Source organism: Zalophus californianus, chromosome 3, assembly GCF_009762305.2.
Source record: "Zalophus californianus isolate mZalCal1 chromosome 3, mZalCal1.pri.v2, whole genome shotgun sequence".
Classification (NCBI taxonomy): domain Eukaryota; kingdom Metazoa; phylum Chordata; class Mammalia; order Carnivora; family Otariidae; genus Zalophus; species Zalophus californianus.
In genome coordinates, this window is record NC_045597.1 from 11,656,310 (window position 1) to 11,675,433 (window position 19,124).

Consider the following 19,124-nt stretch of genomic DNA (forward strand, 5'->3'; position numbering starts at 1 on the left):
GAAACCATGAGTACACAAAGGTGACAAAAGATAAAGAGAAGCCAAGGTACAAACTTGCCAAGAAAGGGGGAAATGTTTAATTATGGGATTATGCAGACAGGTGAACTTGACTGAGGCTGATTCCTGGCAAAAATTCTAGGAGATTCAAATCTTGGTTCTATATTTAATGCCACTGTGACCTTGGACACATCTCAAAACTGCTGTGAGTATTAAATGAGATAATATATAAAAAGCATTTAATACAGCACCTCCTACATAGAAAACTCTTGGTAAATGGTAGCTGTTACTATTTTTCTTTCTTTTTAAATTTATTTTTTAAAAGATTTTATTTATTTACTTGACAGAGAGAGGCACAGAGAGAGACGGAACACAAGCAGGGGGAGTGGGAGAGGGAGAAGCAGGCTTCCCGCCGAGCAGGGAGCCCGATGCGGGGCTTGATCCCAGAACCCTGGGATCATGACCTGAGCCAAAGGCAGACGCTTAACGACTGAGCCACCCAGGCGCCCCCTGTTACTATTTTTCTGTCTCCAGCACTTCAAAATGAAGATGTGAATAACTAGGTACTGATATGGGTTCTTCAAGATCAAGTCTCATCTGCTTAACCTCGTTTTTCTAGCAAGGTGTAAGTGCAGGGGAGAAGGTATTTCTAGGCAGGTAAATTGGGATGGTATCTTTATTTTGAAATGGCATTAGATAAAAATCTGTTGTAATATCCTTATGAAAACATTGGATTTTAGGAGTGTTCGGTGACTGAATAACCATACTCACAGTATTGATTCACGAAATTGACCTCTCCACGCCTCAGCTTCTATCTGTAGAAACAGTGTAATAGTAGTACCTCACTGGGTTGTTATGCAAATTAAAGCCCGTAGAACAGTGCCTGGCATTTAGTCACCACTATACAAATATAACATGAACAGAAGCTTCTAGTTGCATGCTTGTGCATTACTTGGCTCCAACCTCTTCCAACATTTCCATCAGAAACTTGTTAAATTTTCATATGATATGCTGGCCAAATTCTCAAATGCTATAAATGATGAATGATGAAATCAAAATCCAAAAAGACCTTGATAGGTAAGGGCTATGAAATAAAATATATGAGATAAAATTAAGTACTGGATAGAGATTTTAAGAAAAAATTTTTTACAGGCCCAGCAATTAATGGAAAGTTTAACTGCATTAAGAGAACTGGAGTGTCCTGATGAAGACACTGTCTGGATATAAATGCAAAGGTGGTGGGCACAGCTGGCCCATCATGAATTCTTCCTTCCCCTTCCCTTCCTTAGCTTCCTCGTAAGTAGAGGCTCTGGGTAGAAGGATGAGCTTAAGAACACAGATGAGCAGTAAGGAAATGTGAGGTGAGAATGGACCGTATTTCCAACTTATCTGGGTGGCAGGAAACATCGTCTGGTGGATATGGGAAGGTAGCCTCAAGATTTGTGAAGAAATATAATTAGAAGTTTATCAGAAGTTTACCTAATGGCTCACTGTGCTACATGCTAAAATAAATTCCCCTCTAATCATGATTACTACAGGATTTATCTAATCTATTTCCTATAGGAAATCAAGCTACTCCTAGGCATTTTACCAAACTTTTTCCTCATAATAATCCCTGTCCCTGACAAAAGAAGATTTTGTCATCCCACAGTACAGATAAGAAATTGAGGCAAAGAAGTAAAGTGAATTGCCCTGGGTCACAAAGAACTGAAATTACAATTTAGAATCTAATCTTAGAGTACACTACATGAGTTTTGGAAGGGAGCATACTGGAAGCACATTATATCCTTCAAGAAAAGGTCTATTTACCTTAATCTCTGGGAAAAAGAAGATTAATTGTATTTTCCTTGGGGCATGCCAAAGATGTCGAGGAGACGCTTTAGATTCCACATGCTTATTCTAATCCTTTTCCAAATACTTGGAAAGTCTTGATTTGACCATTAGGAAGACGCTGGAAGTTAACTTTTTCTTTTTTAATTAAGGCAAATATTTGTTTGCTAGACTCTCCAAGGAAAGCAATTAATCAAGAAAGCTGTACAGTACAGCCATGCTATTTCAGATCACTTAAGAGAAGGAAGTGTCCAGATAGGCATAAATCCACATGGTCAGCTCCCTCTGTCCCCCAGCCCTACAATCTATTCCCAGACAACCTCACTGTCTAGGTAGTAGATAGAGAAAGGTCAAGTAAAAACATGTTTCTAACTTACAAAGTTCCATGCAAACATAAATTATTGTTATAATGATTTACACCTAATTACTGAACAAATACATCTTCATTATAAAAACCTGGAAAATGAAGTTAACCAAACCAAATGAAACAAAAAGCAACCATTATGCCACCACCCAGTAAGAACCTCTTGTACCTGTTTGCAATGAGATATTTTTTAAGGCTCAGTTCTCTGGTCAGGCCATGAGGAAATCAGCCAAAAGCTGCAACCCTAAGGTTCTGCAGGTAGTTTCCCTTAAACTAAGTAGGAACAATGGTGACTTATTTGTAGAAATCTATCTTTTATTTTCTTGGCACTTGTTCCAGAAGAGATAAGACCATTTCTCTATATTAAAAAGAAATAAATTCCTGGGGCGCCTGAGTAGCTCAGTCAGTTGAGCGTCTGACTCTTGGTTTCAGCTCAGGTCTTGATCTCAGGGTCATGAGTTGAAGTCCTGCATTGGGCTCCAGCATGGAGCCTACTTAAAAAAAGAAATAAATTCCTAGTTGCATCTTACTGGTCTAAAAAATTTACACCACAATTCTCGGATTAACTCATTTAACCAAACTGGTAAATTGCATAGCCAAAATGGATTGAGTGTCTATCTCTTTATTAATATATACACATAGTCACATATACTGAAGGTCATGATTTTAAGTATATTTTTGTTGGGTTTTTCCTTTCTCTTGGAGAAAAGAGACACATACATTCGGAACCCATAGGAAGGCTGGGTCAAGAATATATTAGTAATCAGTAAAAGGTGACTATGGTGGAGTCTTTTCAACTAGTGAACAATGTTACCAAGACAGCACCAAATATCAATCCATTTCTTTTTCCCATCCTAAGGAAAAATCATGCTATTACCTTTTTGTTCATAGCCACACCATCCTCACAGTCGAGCACTGCACAATCTACATTCAGGGAGGGAATCTTCTTTATTTTCTTTTCATCATTTCCAGGTACATAGAGCACTGCCCTCCGGGGAATGTACCTGTGATTGGATGACGAACTATATCCAAGCCTGGGCACATCAGCTGCCAGAAATGGTTTCCTGCAGGAGACATAATTGGGGTTAGTCTAGAATAGAATCTATTTATAAATTTTTGAAAAACCTTATTTTAATGCAAAATTAAAATAGAAAACATGATAATCTATTTTAATTTCAGCAGATCACAATCACATATAACAACTAGAAAAACGACAATAACAGAAATAACCAAGAAACAAAACGTCATTTTGGCTGAAGTTTAAAAAAATATATAGCACTGTTTATTGAGACGACCTTCAGACAAAAGAAGGAGTGTGTACCTATTTCATCTTGGAAAAACACTTCCAGTATTAATATATTATCCAGATAGTATCTATGGACAAAAAGAAATTTATATCCAGAAGGTCCTAAATAACTATCTACAATTATATGACAATAGAAGCAGAAAATAAACAACTTATATAAGCATTAGTCTATGGCCCTCTCCCTGCCAATGAGTCTCAAGTAGGCAAATAAGTGATTCGAATTCAATTTTATCAACAGACAAGGATGGTTGGCTACTTTGTAAGTGAGCAGAAAGAATACGAATGGGAAAAGATCACTACTAGCTCTGGAATCATGAACAACCTCATTACCGAAAACTTCAGATCCCTCATCGATAAAAATAATACTAATTTTGCAGGTTGTTGAGAGGGTTCAGTAAAAGAAAAGAAGGCACATGAAGTGCTCAGTGAGAGCCTGGCAGATGTGGTGGTTGGTGTACCAGGAGTACAGACTGCTGTTATTCTTCGTGGAGAAACTAGCTTTTAATAGCCCCTGCCTTTTTCTGACCCCTGCTCTCTCTTTCCATTCCCTCCTGGACTCAGTTTAGCCTCCTGTGGAAGTAAGAGGAGTTGGTCAGAAGCTTGTTTGGCTCATTACAGCCCTCGCTCCTAACCTGGTCCATAATTTGGTGCTGGGAAAACTATGGTTTAGCCCATAATATATGGTAAAGGAGGGTGAGATCAGGACCAGCTACATAATTTGTGGGCCCAGAGTAAGATATATAGATCCTTGTTCAAAATTTTTTAGGAATTTAAAAATGGTGACTGAAGAACATCAAACCAAGCACCAGACCCTTCTAAGCACAGAGCCATGTGTGACAGTCCAGGTCACGTATCTGTGAAGCCAGCCCTCGCATAACAGACAAACTATATGTCATGAAGAGACCAGTTAAGGAAAGGTTAAAGCCATGGCAAGTCAGAAACACCCTAATGTTTTACTCTGCCCTGAGTAAACAACATCATCCTTTACAAAAATATATCAGCTGCACTTTTCATGAAAGCCCTTTTTGGAAGTTATCCCACATTAATGCCATCAAATATTTTGCACGGTTGTAACATTTTGCCATGAACAGTATGCCTTGTGACAATGAATCTCAAGGAAAATGATTCACTCTTTGGTGGCCTACCAGTGTTGTGTGTGGCCCCTCATTCCTTCCTGTAGCCAACCTTAATACACTATAAACCTTGAGTCTGAGTCTTATTTTTCCACACTATAAGCACTGTGCTATATGAGGTATGGTGAGCTACAGATAGATTTTAAGAGTGGGGCACCTGGGTGGCTCAGCTGGTTGGGCATCTAACTCTTGGTTTTGGCTCAGGCCATGATCTCAGGGTTGTGAGACTGAGCTCCAAGTTGCGCTCCATGCTCAGTGGGAAGTCGGCTTGGGATTCTCTCTCTCCCAATCCCTCTGCCCCTCCTGCACGCCCTCTCTCTCTCTCTCTCTCCCTGAAATAAGTAAAATCTTAAAAAAAGTATACATGTTATATAAGACATTTTAATATAAAATATATTATGAAAAAATATATATTATGACCAGCTAATTGAAGAATAACTGAAATATCTGTCATTGTTTTGCATTGACTGAAAATATCTGGTTTATCTTTAAAAAGGAAGAAAATACAATGATTAACAGCAACAATCACTTTTTACTTACACTGGAAACCAAAATTTGTAACATATTCATTTCCTTAAAATTGGTAAAAATGCAATTAAAAGAGATGAAATCTTATTTACCAGGAAATGCTTGGGGTAATTACTTTTCATCAGAATTTGTTGTAACTGCACGTGTAAAACCCAAAGAGAGGATTGAGAACAGCTCTAGTGGAAAGACCTTACTATACCTCTCACTTCACCTGAGAGAGTAAATATCTGGACATCTCTGTTCACTGGCATCTGACCTTCACTTCATGAAAACTGAGATTTCCTCCATGTGAAATAGCTTCTGACCACCATTTTGGATCCAGCCACTGTGGTCTCCAAGCTACACTATTTGAATCTCAAGCTTGAGCTCCCAGACATAGCTCATGTTGTAAATTATACCACCATCATATGCTAAGCACTAGAGCAAATCATTCCTAGCACATTTATATGAAGTATAACTTTAAGACAGATGATCACTTTAAAAAAATCTGCCACTGTTAATAATGTTTCTGGTTTCCCAGTCTTCTACAATCATTAAAACATTATTTTGCTCATATCTTCCCCTGCTCAAAATCTGTCAACGGCTCACTACCTATAGGATTAAGTTCACTCTCAGCTGATATTCCTTTTCTCAATTTATATCCCATTATTCCCATTCAGTAAGTATCTACCTTAGGAAACTTAGATTTTGACCATCTCTACTACATGCCATAGTCATTGTTTCCAGAGCACCTTTGCTTCTGCTGTGCTTCTGATGGAAAAGTCTTCCCTCTCAGTTTACTTGAACATTATGGATCCTTCAAGTTCAGTTCAAGTTCCACCTGAATCTTGAGACTTTCTTGACTATTCTTCAAATTTACTCTTTAAACTCTTATAGCATTTATTACTCACAACCAAATCAGAACCAGCCAAGAACTGCTATCGAGGATAAAGTTCTGCTATCAAGGCTAGAGTTAATCAAGGTGGCAGAAGCGTTCTGGAAAGGCAACTGATGATACAAATCAAAAGACTTAAAAAGTTTCCTACTTTTTGACCCAGTAATTTCAAGTTATTTGACAAAATTCTTTTTGGAAATTGTTATAGACTGAATGTTTGTGTCTTCCTAAAATTTATATGTTGAAACATAGTCCCCAGTGTATTTGGAGGTGGGGCCTTTGCGAGGTGATTAAGTCTTGAGGAGTTTGCCCTTAGAAAAAAGGCCTCAGAGAGCTCCCTGCCCCCTTATGCCATGTGAGGACATGGTGAAAAGACTGACATCTACAACCAGAAAGTGAGTCCTCATCAGACACCAAATCTGTTGGAGCCTTGATCTTGGACTTCCCAGCCTCCAGAACTGTGAGAAATAAATTTCTGTTGTTTACAGGTCACCCAGTCTATGGTATTCTGCTATAGCAGCTGAAACAAACTAATAGACAGGAATCTATCTTAAGAAAATAATTGGAAATAAGAATAGGTATGTATAATATTAAGAAACTGAAAACAACTTTCAGGGGTCCAACGGTAGGATGAATTATAGTATATTCAAGGAATATGATGATATTGTTAAGAATTATGTTTATAAAAATATTTAATGTTAAGATAATTACTGTTATTTTGAAACAGAGGATATAACATTATATATGCAATACACCTCAACTTTGTAAAAAATGCAAGGGAAAATATATGAAAGGAAATACACCAAAATGTTACTAAGGATGCCCCTGAACTGTAGAATTTGGGATTAACATTTTTCTGCTTCTGCACACTTTTTCCTATTTTGCATATTTACTAGAAAAAGCATCACTCTTTAAAAAAAAAATCCTTTTTTTTTATATTTAAGTAATCTTTACACCCAATGTGGGGCTCAAACTCACAACCCCGAGATCAAGAGTCACATGCTCTTCTGGCTGAGCCAGCCAGGAGTTCCTTAAAAAGAATTTCTTTTATAACTGGCTTAAAACAAGTCAATAAAACCATTCAAAAGGTCTCAAATGGCAGCATAACAGAGTAGAAAGTATTAAGATGGACTATATGCAATTTGGGATATCTGACCATTTTTGACCTACGAAAATGGTAATTTTATATGGTTCAACCCAATACCATGATTGGCATTCAGAAGATGGGATGAGAAGCAAGCTGCCATGTCATTCTAAGTGTTGATTTCCTCTTTGGTGAGAAGCAACCTATAGCCACCTCATACAGGAAGTTACCAAAAGCAGTAAAGCACATGCACTTAGTTACTATGATTATCTGAAACTTGTCCCCCATCTGTGATGCTAGTCAGCACAGCCTTGCATCAGGAATCTTGTCTCCAGCCCCTCAACTAGATCTTGAGCCCTCTGAGGAAGGGGAAGGCCTATGTCTCCACACTGTTCAGCACAGGGCCTCCCACATAAGAGGTACAGAATTCCTGCTACCTTATCACCTAAAAAAGCCAGCGATGGAGAGGTGGGTAAAAAGGACGGATCTGCAACCACACTGTCCCTATTCTTCTTGTGGAGAGTCAAGTTTAGTGGTGATTATAGGCAGGAGGTCATTTTTATTCCCTCTCTCCTTTGCCATCCTGGCAACTTTAATCTGACCCACAGTCTGTTGCTTCTTCTTCATGTTTATCCCCTCCTTTCCGTAAACATAGTGATTACATCCTAGTTTATTTAGGGCCTCATTAACCTAGACCTAGATGACTATGGAAGTTTCTTATTGATCCTGCCTTCCACTATGTTTTTTCATTGGTTCGTTTGTTCATTCGTTCACTCATTCAGCAACACTAAGTAAGCACCTACTAAGAGACCTACATCGGGTCTCCACTAGCACATGTCAGGTCCTTTTGTGCAAACAAGAAAAAAGGGCCCCCTCACACCTTCCAGCAGGTAGGAGGGCAAAAAGACACACCCTACTCCTGAGGCAGCATGCTTTGGTGAGTGGAGATGAGCTAAAGTTCAGCCCCGACACGTGCCTCTCTGCAGGCGCCCCTGATCAGGGCATACCCCATGCAACTGTATGCAGTGGCCCTGACCCACATTGTGCTGAGCGCTGTGGGGAGGTGGCACAAAAGAAACAGGACATGCCCAGAAGGTCCAGGGAAGCACACTCAAAGGATGGCCTGCAAGCAGCTCAGGAAGGCTAAAGGGCGAACATAATGAAGCTCCAGGGAAAAAGTTCAAAGGCAGCAAAACTGTTTGGAATAATGAGAAGAAAGGTGTAGAGGGGGTTTGGGCTTCAGGTTCTATTGCGGACTCTGAGGTCCAGGAGGGGGCTGTCTCTGGGCGGGCGGCAGAAGCCCATCTCGGCGGCCCCAAGCTTCCCCCCTCCCTGTACTGCTGCTGTATCCTCTCCTTCCTCCATCTCCGGCTGTTTCAAAACCTGTGCCATACTTGAGTTGTGCTCAGCACTGACTACTGCGTATGAATACAATTGCAGTAGGTGACAAGAACTAACTTACTGTATCTGACATATTTGGAGTTGGGGCCTCTTGGTAGTCAACATGTAAATGTATTCAAACAATATGCAAAACAGGGGCTTAAGATGAGTTGAAAAGCATCGGGCAGCCTTATGGTGAGTTCTTGCTACAGGGGGATCTTCTTTTGGATATAAGATATCCCCCAGCGGGTCCAGGGGTTCCTCTGGCTGGAAGGGGGCCCTCCTGGCCTTGTTTTGGTTTTCTCCTTTTCCTCCCCAACCTGATAAATTTTTATTAACCACTTATATAACTAAAGGTACCCCTAATGCTACAGGGGTTTTCCACCTGGGATTCAATATAACCATCACTCGGGGACCTTTTAAAAATGGTCTGGAGCACTGGGGTGGCTCAGTCAGTTGAGCATCTGACTCTTGATTTTGGCTCAGGTCATGGTCTCAGGATCCAGTCCTGCATTAGGCTCCATGCTCAGTGGGGAGTCTGCTCCAATTCTCTCTCTTCCTCTCCCTTTGCCCCTCCCCCCACTCACACTCTCTCTCTAAATTAAATAAATAAAATCTTTAAAAGAAAAAGTCAAAATCAAAACCACAATGAGCTATCACCTCACACCAGTCAGAACGGCTAAAATTAACAAGTCGGGAAACAACAAATGTTGGCAAGGATACGGAGAAAGGGGAACCCTCTCACACTGCTGGCAGGAATGCAAGCTGGTGCAGCCTCTCTGGAAAACAGTATGGAGGTTCCTCAAAAAGTTAAGAACAGAGCTACCCTATGACCCAGCAATTGCATGACTAAGTATTTACCCCAAAGATACAAATGTAGTGATCCGCAAGAGCACCTGCACCCCAATGTTTATAGCAGCAATGTCCACAACAGCGAAACTATGGAAAGAGCCCAGATGTCCATTGACAGATGAATGGATAAAGATGTGGTGTGTGTACACACACACACACACACACACACACACACACACACACACTGGAATATTACTCAGCCATCAAAAAAGATGAAATCTTGCCATTTGCAACAGCGTGGATGGAACTAGAGGGTATTATGCTAAGCAAAATAAGTCAATCAGAGAAAAACAATTATCACATGATTTCACTCATATGTGGAATTTAAGAAACAAAACGGAGGATCATAGGGGAAGGGAGGGAAAAATAAATAAGATGAAATCAGAGAGGGAGACAAACCATAAGAGACTCTTAACTATAGGAAACAAACTGAGGGTTGCTGGAGGGGAAGGGGGTGGGGGGATGGGGTAATTGGGTGATGGCATTAAGGAGGGCACGTGATGTAATGAGCACTGGGTGTTATTTACAACTGATGAATCACTGAACTCTACCTCTGAAACTAATAATACACTATATGTTAGTTAACTGAATTTAAATTAAACAATGACAACAAAACAAAAGGTCAAATTCTGGAACCCATCCAGTGTAATCAAATTCAATTCATTGGTAATAGGGCTGGGCTCTCTCAAATACATATATTTGCGCTAAGTGCTTACCACTCACGTGTTGCTGCAGACCAGCACTACTGGTCTCTTATCTGCTCTCATGTGAGAATTTTCCATCTCTCATGATAGCATCTACCATCACCACATGGGAGCTTGTTAGAAATGCAGAATCTGGGGCCCCACCGCAGTCCGCCTGAATCAGAAGCTGCATATTAACAAATCTCCAGGGGATGCTTATCACATGAAAGTTTGAGAACCACTGCGCTAGGTTGACTCAAACCTGGGGGCATACTGAAATCATCTGGGGAACTTTCAAATATGCTAACATTAAAGCTCCAGCCCAGAAAATTTGGTGTCATTGGTCTGGGGGAAGGACTAGGCTCTGGGACTTCTAAAAGCTCCCTACATGATTCTGATGTGTAGCCAAGTTGGAGGACCACTGTCACTAGATGATTCCAATGTGTAACCACTGCCCTAATACAGGAAATTTTGCTCCAACAAAATTTCTCAAGTCATGTTCTACCGCTATCTACAAGTAGATGCTATGAAAAGAGTAAGATTGTAACTGAAAATGTAGCAAACTTGAAAAAAATCCACATTTAAAGGAAAGTAGTTCTAATAAAACAGTAACATGCAAACTGCTAACAATATTTGAAATAACAGTAATAATCAACTAAGCGAATGTCCATTTTAAGATCTGCAATTTGGTAAGAGACTTCTAAACCCAACCTAGTGGTTTCTTTATTTAGCTGATATCTAGTACAGAGCTCTCTACTTTGGCTGCCCATTATGATCACCTGGGCAACAGAAAAAGAAAAAACCCAGGCCACACTCTGCAACCCAATGAAATCAGAAGCCTTGCCGTGAATCCCAGGCATGAGTGTTTCTTTAAAGCTTTGGGAGAGTCCAAAATGCAGCCAAGGAAGAGAACCTCTGCACGAGCATTTGTAAGTACAACCAACGTGTCTTACTGGTCCTAGAAAGGACTAAAGGTTGTTGGACTTCAACAGTTGCCAGAACTGAATCCTACCATATTCAGGTAGGGGAGCTGGGTACCAACTATCTAACTTCCCACTAATCAAGTGACTGGGGAATGGTAATTTTGAGAGGAGTGATTGTTTTCTTAGCTTGGAAATCAGGATGTTCTACATCCCCTACTCACTGAATCAGTAGCCATCACCTGCTGCGGCTTGAAGATGGTGGGGGGTGAACAGCAAGAAGTCCTGCTATACTTGGAGCTTCAAACTAGAGTCTTAGATCAAGTCCACAGTGAAATAATAAGCTTGCCTTTGTTAACAGAGAGGAAGTCTCATTTCCAATAGCTTGAGGGGCTGAAACTGCAGCTCCTAGGAAGAAGTGTGAGAAAGGATGGGGGATTTAAAGTAAACAAAATCCCTGCCACCAAGAGGACCCCAAACTCCTCTGGATGCCGAGGGCAGCTGGTGGGGGTGGAGGGAAGGCTGGGATGGGGGAGTACAAGTGATGAAACTGGGAAGATTCTGCCTGGCCCCCAACTCTTTAGGAACTTCTATTTGTCCTCAGTGCAATGCAGCGAGGGACAACGCCCCAAGATGAGCAACACTGTACTCTTACTTAGTAGTTTCTCATGACCCATGACCCCTGAGGTAACAAAATCAGTTGAGTTTTGTTGCAGCTAATACTATTCTGGATTCAGGCATAGGGCTGAATCTTATCTGCTCGCATTTTCCAAGGAGTCACATTTACCCCTACTTGTATCCAATTTAACTCAAATTTATATTTTTCACAAAAATCACATGCCACCTGAACAGATTCAGAAAAAAAAGCAATTGACAATTTTTTTTTATAATAAAAACACTCAACAAACTAGATCTGAAGGGAAACTCCCAAATCCTGAAAATGAAAGACTAAAGACTAAATTGAAGGCAGTAGAGACAGAATCCAAAGTTTAACAAATATCAGTCACCCAGGCTCTAGCTTCCTGAGACCCACCAGTGCTCCAGCAAAGTGTCCAAACTCATGTTGTTTTGCTTTTGAAGATATAATGAACTCATATTCCAAGAAGAGCCCTGTTTATCAGACACTTTTACAAATGCTGGGCTAACTCACTGCTGGCCTATTTAACAAATGTATTTTTATTTAGGTGAAATGTGTTCATATAGCAATTGGAGTTCTTAAAATAGCAATTAGATTTTATTATATCATATTTAATTTTTGTTAGAAAATTTGACAGGCTTTTCAAAGTTGGTTACCTGGGGAAGGGAGAATTTTTTTAAAAGATTTATTTATTTGAGAGAGAGAGAGAGAGAGAGTGGGAGGAGGGGCAGAGGGACAGGGAGAAGAGAGAATCTCAAACAGATTCCCCACTGAGTGCAGAGCCTGACATGCGGCTTGATCCCACGACCCCATCATGACCTGAACTGAATCAAGAGCTGGACACTCAACTGATTGAGCCACTCAGGGGCCCCTGGAAAGGAGGATTTTAGGTCAGTACACACAGGTCATGGACTGGGGCCTGTTGGCTGGATGCTGCTTTCAACCCCAGATCTGATTCTAGTTATCTCTAGATAACTAGTGATCACTAGGGGGTTAGAACCCTGGAAAAAGCACAAAGATAAAGAGAGTTTCTGGGATTCTCAGGAACTGACCAGGCAGACTGTGTCAGGAGGCTAAGGCACTGAGCGGTCAGAGTCCCTGAGGAGCTGGGGAGAAGAGGACCACATGGAATAGGGAGCATGGAGCGCTTGGGAGTGTGGAGAAGCCAGTGCAGACCCTTGGATGCCCTCTGTGTCCTGGGAAACAACCCATGGAAGCAAGCCACCTCCCTAGGAAGCAAGAGCCACCGGAACTTGGCATTAGAAGAACCTTCTGCTATATTCTGTGAGTAGGAGGCTGAGGCGGGCTCTCCTCCAGGAACCCCTCTTCCCCTATCTTAAGTCAGAGGCACCTTTCCCTGGGCCCTCACAACACCAGGCACTGAGGACCAAGGCCTCAGTACCGACTCTGATGAGACAGCCAGAAGTAGGTCAACAGAAGCTGGAGTTAGAACTGCTCCCCTCTGCCCGGGGTCAGGTTTGCAGGAGTGAAGGCTGGGAACCTGCAGGACCAGTGAGAGGCAGCTCCAGCTCCCTCCCAGGACCCCATGGCTTCTGCCTTGGGAGCATACCTGGGCTTACTCATCAGGACCCTGTTGCTTGGCCCAGTTCTCATGGGAGTCAGTAGAGTACCAGCTGCTACAGCACTTTCCACTGCTTAGAAACTTCTGCTTCTCAGCCTTACCCCCCAACCAGTTGTTCCATGGCACAGATGCCAGCTAACATACAAGTCCAAGTTCACCACACTCTGGGTGATTTGGAGGGGGCCGTGCCCTGTGGGAGGCAGATGATCAGCTCGGCTGGTTCCCCCTGCCCTCAAACTGCTTGCCCAGATTCTACTTCTCTCCTCTGGCCTGGGCAGCTAAGGTGGTGGAATGCCCTGATGCTGGATCCCACCCAAGTTATAACCAATGCAGATAGAGAAGAAGCTTGCCTGAGCTCAAGCAAGGGTCCAAATCCAGAGTGTGCGGTGGGCAGAGCAGGACTGAGGGATTAGGCTTGGGCTGGTCTCTTCACAAGCAGCAGAAGCTCTCTGAAAGCCAATGCAGGGCAAAACATGGTGATCAAGGTCCAGGGACCCTCCCCCAGCACTCCATGTCTTCTCCTTGACCCTGATACCTGGCTCTAAGATGCCCTTGCCTCACCTACGGATGACCTTCATCAAGCACCACCAACTGGCGGGCTCAAGGACTTCCAAGTGTTCCCCTTGTCAAATCCCTACTATCATTTCATAAACACAAATGTTTTGATCCCATAAGTTTGGAATCTAATACTTTCTTTGAATCATCTAAAGATTTTTATATATTTATTTGAGAGAGAGAGAGCACGAGCAGAGGCAGAGGGACTCCCCACTGAGCAGGGAGCCTGATGCGGGGCTCGACCCCAGGACCGTGCAACATGACCCAAGCCAAAGGCAGACGCTTAACCAACTGAGCCACCTAGGCACCCCTCTTTGAATCATCTAAATGGCAGGCAGTCCAGAGGTGCCTGGGTGGCTCAGTTGGTTAAGCATCTGACTCTTGATTTTAGCTCATGAGCTCAGAGTTGTGCGATTGAGCCCCACACTGGGCTCTGTGCTGGGCATGGAGCCTGCAGAGCCTGTTTGAGATTCTCTCTCCCCCTTTCTCTCTGCCTGTCCCCTCTTCCTCTCTAAAAAAATTAAAAATAAATAAATAAATAAATAAATAAATAAATAAATAAATAAATAAATAAGGGCCCCTGGGTAGCTCAGTTGGTTAAGCATCCAACTCTTGATTTAGCTCAGGTCACGATCTCGGGGTCATGAGATTAAGCCCCACATCAGGCTCCACACTTAGCGTGGAATCTGCTTGTTCCTCTCTCTCGACTCCCCAATGCAAACCCCCCCCCCCCCCCCCCCCCCCCCCCCCGGCTCACACATACTCTCTCGTAAGTAAGTAAATAAATAGATAACTAACTAACTAACTAACTAAATAAATAAATAAAGAAGTGGCAGTCCAGACTTAACCAAGTGCAGATAAGAACTTGATTCAGGGCTTTTTTGTTTTGTTTTGTAAATGGCTCCACACCAAGCATAGAGCCCAATGTGGAGCCTGAACTCACGACTCTGAGATCAAGACCTAAGCCGAGATCAAGAGTTGGTCGATTGACTGAGCCACCTAGGCATCCCAATTCAGGTCTTTTTTTTTTTTTTTTAAGATTTTTAAATTTTTATTTATTTGACAGAGAGAGAGACAGTGCAAGAGGGAATACAAGCAGGGGGAGTGGGAGAGGGAGAAGCAGGCCTCCTGCCAAGCAGGGGGCCCCATGTGGGGCTTGATCCCAGGACTCTGGGATCATGACTTTAGCTGAAGGCAGATGCTTAATGACTGAGCCACCCAGGCACCCCTCTCAGTTCAGGTCTTTTAAAAGTCATTACATCACTTCTTAAATTCAAAATGGAGTTAAAAAGCAATTATCATGAAGATAATAATGACTTAGGTCACATAATTCATTCCAAATCATTTTATTAAATTCAAGTAAATCAAAAGAAAAATTTTAGGGGCACCTGGGTGGCTCGATAGTTAAGCATCTGCCTTCGGCTCAGGTCATGATTCCAGGGGCCTGGGATCGAGCCCCGCATCAGGCTCCCAGCTCGGCAGGAGGCCTGCTTCTCCCTCTCCCTCTGCCATTCCCTCTGCTTGTGCTCTCTGGCTCTATCTCTCTGTCAAATAAATAAATAAAATCTTTAAAAAAAATTTTAGTGTACTAATCAAACTCAGTATTAATCATATATTCAATGTATTCAAGTTGTTTACTAGTGCGTTTATAATAGGACTTCAATAATACTAAGATGGTTAATTTTATGTGTCAACTGAACTGGCCCATGGGGTGCCCATATAGTTGGTCTAACTTATTCTGGGTGTGTCTGTGAAGATGTTTCTGCACAAGATTAACATCTGAATTGGTAGACTGAGCAAAACAGATTGCCTTCCTTAATGAGCCCCATTCAATCAGCTGAAGGTCTGAATAGAACAAAAAGGCTGAAGGGTGCCTGGGTGGCTCAGTCGGTTAAGCATCTGACTCTTGACTTCAGCTCAGGTCATGATCTCAGGGTTGTGAGCTCGAGCCCCATGTCAGGCTCTGTGCTGGGTGTGGAGCCTGCTTAAGATTCTCTCTCTCCCTCTGCCCCTCTCTGCACTGTCCCCCTCTCTCTCTGAAAAAAAAATTTTTTTTTAAGTGTTAAAACACACCACAGAATAAAAAAGCTGACACTCCCTCAAATAGAAGGGAATTCCTCCTGCCTGACTGTCTTCCAGCTGGGACATTGGTTTCTTTTCTTGCCTTTGGACTCAGACCGAGACATCAGTTCCTCCTGGGTCTCAAGCCTGTTGGCTTCAGACGGGAACTAGAACATTGGCTCACCTGGGTCTCCCACATGCTGACTGCAGATCTTGGGACTTATCAGCCTCCACAATTGCGTGGGCCAATTCCTTATAATATGTATAAAATATATTATAAATATATAAAAATATATTGTTAGTTATATAGTAATATATATTTTATATTAATATAATAAAATATAAATATAAATTATATATAAAATATAAAGATATATAAATTATATATATGCACACACATATACATAGTTTATATGCACACATATATACATAGATATATCCCACTGGTTCTGTTTCCCTGGAGAACCTGAAAATAGCTCCTATACATTACCAACTAGATAGTTAACATACATGAGGTCTCAACCAGGAGTCAACCAGTTGTGCCTTCCACCCACCTTCACACTGCATCTCCTCCTCCTGACCGAAGATGCCATCACTATCACACGTCCTCTCTGCTCCTGTCCAGTCTCCTCCCCACACCACAGCCAGGACGGGCCTTTACAAATGTCAATGAGATCATGATACTCCTCTGCTCCAAACACCAGTGGCTTTCAGGTGTTCTCACATTAAAACCCAAATACCTTACCCTGGCCAACAAGGCCTTGGCTGCCGTGGCCCATCCATCCCCCTCTGCTACTACCCTCAGGCACAGGGATCTTCCCCCGGTTCCCTGAATGAGCCACATTTTTCCTGCCTGCCTCAGAATGTTCCTGCATGCTATCCCCTCTCTCGAAGTTTCTTCTCCTGGATCCTAGCATGTCTAGTTCCCTTTCATCCTTCAAGTCTAAATGTCACCGCCTCAGCAAAGGCTTCCCCAACCCCTTTATACTAAATCAAACTTCTCCTGTGACTCTCTACTCCAGATTCCTGTCTGTTCCTTTCATAGCCTTTCCCCTTTTGAAATGAATTAATTATTAGCCTGTTGACTTGTTTATTGTCTTTCTTCCACAAAACTGACAGAATTTTTCCATTTCTGGTATCCCAGACAGGAACATCCTTTCTACTTGGTAGGGGAAGAGAAGGCAACCCAATGGTCCTGAAAAGGGTGAGGACACATGCAGTGTGGCCCCTGCGATGCTACAGACCGACCTTGGGGCCTTGAGGAGTGAGGCAAAGATGGAGGACAGTGAAGACCTTTCCCAACCTGGTAGTGGTGAAGGAGGGAGGTAGCCAGAGCAAGTGCCCAAGGATGGTGGTGCCAGGGGTGTCAGAGCTGGGGGCAGCAGGAGAGGGTGTCTTGGCCTGACTTTGGCTGTGTTCTCAGGTGTTTGTCACTGCCCATTTTCCAAGACCAGCTCTCCAGCCTGCCCACACCCCTCTCAGAAATTCCTTTCCTGCCCAAGTTGGCCCCAGCTAATATTGGTCATATACAACTTACACACCCAGTGCGCTGGATTCTGGTGAGCAGGCACCTGGTCTGCGTCACTCCCGTCATGTACTCCCAGCACTGTGCCTGGCATGTATAGGGACTCAAGAAATGTAAGCTGAATGCAGGGAAGAATAGACTCGGGGCTAGCAGGATGGTGGGCTGAGAGTGTTCAAGGAGAAAGGGCCACATATTTCCATTAGCCTCTGTCCTCAGAAGGCTAAAAAGGATAGCAGACATGGGGTGCTTGGCTGGCTTAGTTGGTGGAGCATGCAACTCTTGATCTCAGGGTTGTGGGTTTGAGCCCCATACTGGATGTAGAGATTACTTAAAAATAAAATCTTAGAGGAAAGAAAAAAGGATAGAAGGCATGATCATTGTAATGCTCTGCAAATTTCACCAAACTTTCTTCCCAAAAGGTACTAATTCTACTCCCACCAGCACTGCCGGAGACCACCTACCCTCCTGCATACCCTTTTCACTTGTTACACCACAGTGTTGAGACATTCAAGGAGAAGAGGTGTGATGTAGTGAGTGAAGGCTGCATGGAAAGGGGCTGGAAGCATGTCTGGCGGGCTCAGGTGGTGGAGCATGTGACTCTCAATCTCAGGACTGTGAGTTTGAGCCCCACGTTGAGTGTAGAGATTACTTTAAAAAATACAATCTTTAAAGAAAAAAAAGAAAGGGGTTGGAGATGTGAAGCCTTGGGGAAAGGTTCATAACGGCCTTATTTGAGCAATGATGAAACAATTTATGGATTTTGACTCTTAGGGCTGATCAAGGTTAAAAATTAAAATTTCTTAGGGCATCTTGCTGGCTCAGCAGGGCATGTGACTCTTGATCTCGGGGTCATGACTTCAAGCCCCAACTGGGTGTGGAGTTTACTTAAATAATAATAAAATAAAATAAAAATTTCTTATGGAAAAATCTGCAAAAATCCATAGCTATATGGATTAATATATCCATATTATTTAATGACTTCCTCTTTAGTATACAGATTCCTGATGGATTCCTCTATTTGGGGCTAGATCTTTAATCCTTTGAGAGAACTGGAGGTGTATAACTGAGCTGTATCATTGCCTCTTCTAAGTCCATACACTAGGAAAAACTGAGCTCTGTGTTGCATGGCCCATGGGTCTGACCTTGCATGACAATTCTGATGCTTACAGAAGAATATATGCAATTAGAATGAGGATAAGAGTCCATTAACCAATCCTTTCCTACCCCCACAAAGACAGTAAAATTCACCTATGAATTTCAACCATGCTTATGACTTAATAATAGGTATTTATTCCAGCATCTATAATAACTGAGGGCTACTTATGTTCACACTTTGCTAAGTTCCCAAGTGCCCAGAGAGATCCCCTATTCTGAGGAACTGTTTCAGTCACTATGGCAACAGTGCACAGAGAAGGGGGAAGCTTTCCCTGGGCACGAGAGTAAAAGAACAGCTATTTGTCCTCCCATTGGCAGAACAGGGCCATTCGTGAGATTAGCATGTGGTGGAAATACAAATAAGCATGCAGCCTGCTTCAGAAAAGCCGAGAAAACATTTTCAGGGCAAACTCTCTCATGAAGCAATTATATCACACCTTAATCAAGTGCTCCATTTTGTACTGAAATGAAGAAATAGTTTTTTTGTGTGTGTCCAAAGCATACACATAAGATAGCAGTTTGTGGTCAACTGTGGGTTTGCTTCTAAGCCCTGGGCACAGGATGAAGCAACCCAGGGGCTGTTGACCAGCCTTTCAGCCATTGAGGGGTGCCATGTACAAAGAGGCAGGTTGGTGAGGGAATTCCCTCTTAACCTATC

At 42.4% G+C, this 19,124-nt stretch overlaps 1 protein-coding gene across 6 annotated transcripts in view; it reads right to left on the reverse strand.

The window, feature by feature from the left end:
* The window catches only part of CLYBL (citramalyl-CoA lyase), a 248,137-nt gene that overhangs the window by 102,913 nt on the left and 126,100 nt on the right, over positions 1 to 19,124 (reverse strand). For all 6 annotated transcript variants that reach the window (XM_027590124.1, XM_027590126.1, XM_027590129.2 and 3 more), the window contains exon 2: positions 3,069 to 3,255. In XM_027590124.1, coding sequence (XP_027445925.1) covers positions 3,069 to 3,255 — 187 coding nt within the window. The remainder of the gene's footprint in view (positions 1 to 3,068; positions 3,256 to 19,124) is intronic.